Source organism: Lupinus angustifolius, chromosome LG02, assembly GCF_001865875.1.
Source record: "Lupinus angustifolius cultivar Tanjil chromosome LG02, LupAngTanjil_v1.0, whole genome shotgun sequence".
NCBI lineage: Eukaryota > Viridiplantae > Streptophyta > Magnoliopsida > Fabales > Fabaceae > Lupinus > Lupinus angustifolius.
This window is the reverse complement of record NC_032010.1, coordinates 4,579,979-4,581,785: the sequence shown is the minus strand read 5'-3', so window position 1 is coordinate 4,581,785 and position 1,807 is coordinate 4,579,979. Positions and strand designations below refer to the sequence as shown.

The 1,807-nt window shown below is 34.2% G+C and overlaps 1 protein-coding gene across 1 annotated transcript; it reads left to right on the top strand.

Moving 5' to 3' along the window:
- On the top strand, nucleotides 420–1,431 carry LOC109333798 (ethylene-responsive transcription factor TINY-like). The gene has a single exon (XM_019569374.1). It carries the CDS (start codon nucleotides 518–520, stop codon nucleotides 1,193–1,195), a length of 678 nt encoding a protein of 225 aa, XP_019424919.1. The 5' UTR covers nucleotides 420–517; the 3' UTR covers nucleotides 1,196–1,431.

The following is a 1,807-nucleotide window of genomic DNA, read 5'->3' as shown; positions in this document are numbered from 1 at the left end:
TACATCACAAACCAACAAAGCATTGGTCTAGTGATATAAAGCTCCGCTAGATTCACAGAAAGACTAAAATGCCAATGTTTCAATTCCTATGAACAACACTTGTTAGGAGAGATAGTCACACACCCTAAACGCGAGTAATTTCTTATCCAAAAAGTAATGAAATATCTTTAGTAATACAAAAATAATATTGGTAAAACTCAAATAAATAAATAAATTTCTCGTGTAACTTGTACAAACAAATACTATATCCTAAATGTAAAAGGTGAGGTGAGTATAGCGTATTTTACATTTAATTACAAGTAGAATAAAAATATCATAGTAAAAAATGTTAGTTATGTGAACCTATGTGCCAATGTTTGACCGAAGGTAAATTGTGAAATACATAATTGGTAGGTTGAGGGTCGCTTTATTAAAGCATATCCTTGACTACTACAAAAGCTTACCCATATCTCCTTTTGCTCTTCAACCCTCCCTTTCTTTCTTTTCTCTATTCTTTCTTCACTCTCATTAATTAACAATGACACAAACAACCTATTCCTCTGAAACTATTACTACAACAACCAACATCAACAATAACACTTCTTCACATTCCAAAAAATTAGAGAATGCAAAAAAGACCGAGCCCAAGAGACCAAGAGATAACAGCAAGCATCCAGTGTACCATGGTGTCCGGAAGCGCAATTGGGGCAAATGGGTGTCCGAAATTCGCGAGCCACGCAAGAAATCACGAATCTGGCTCGGTACATTCGAGACACCCGAAATGGCTGCTAGAGCACATGATGTTGCTGCTTTAAGCATTAAGGGCCAATCAGCTATTCTTAATTTTCCAGAATTAGTTAACATGCTTCCTAGGCCTATCACATGCAACCCACGTGACATTCAAGCAGCGGCTACAAAGGCAGCAGGTATGGTTAAATTGGACCCTGTAGTAGTGCACACTTTAGAAGGGTCAGAAGAAGAGCTTAGTGAAATAATTGAGCTTCCAAACATTGAAGAAAAGAGCTTTGACTCGGTCAACTCCCGAACCGAGTTTACTTTGCTTGACACGGTGGATAGTTGGATGTATCCACCAATGTGGTCGGAGGAAACCGAACTCTTTATCACATTTTCGGAGGAGTCATTTGCACAACATAATTTTATTGCAAATAACTCCTTTGAATTTGAGACTGAGATGCAAATACCTATTTGGAGTTGATGGGTGGATTTTAAATTGTGATTATGATTATAGGTTGATTGTTGTAAGAATTAATAATTGTGATATAATGCAATTACAATAATGATTATAGTCTTCATTATTTGATGTCATCTAGGATGTAAAAATGTGACTAAATTGGGTTATGGTTCACCATTTCTGACAATGCGTGATTCATGTAGATTCTCTTTTTGATGTTACCTCCATTATTGTATAAATTTGTACTATAATTCACTGAATACTAGCTAGGCAGCTTTAGGAAATTTAATAATTGAATACAATCTCTTTCTTCTCCTTTCTTTATGTAGTCTTTGGTGGCTTTCTTCTGTTTGCTACTAGTAGAAATAGAAAATGCGAGTGTCAAATTAATTTTTACCGCACTTGGTTATTTTAAAAAAATTCGTTGAGGTTGATATTTCTCTTCTCTCATCACTATCAAGACAATTGTATATTCCTCGAATATTAAATTAAATAGGCTTGAGTGAATTTATATTTTTCTGTAAAGTAAGGATATTGTGATTTTGTTTTTATATTTTGTTTGTGATAGTTTCTGTAAACTAGTTTATTTTGATTCTAATGGGTAACGTAATAGAAATCAAATCTAAAACTAAAATA

Coding starts and splice junctions, on each gene's coding strand:
- LOC109333798 (XM_019569374.1), top strand. CDS start 518: ATGACACAAACAACCTATTCCTCTGAAACTATTACTACAACAACCAAC.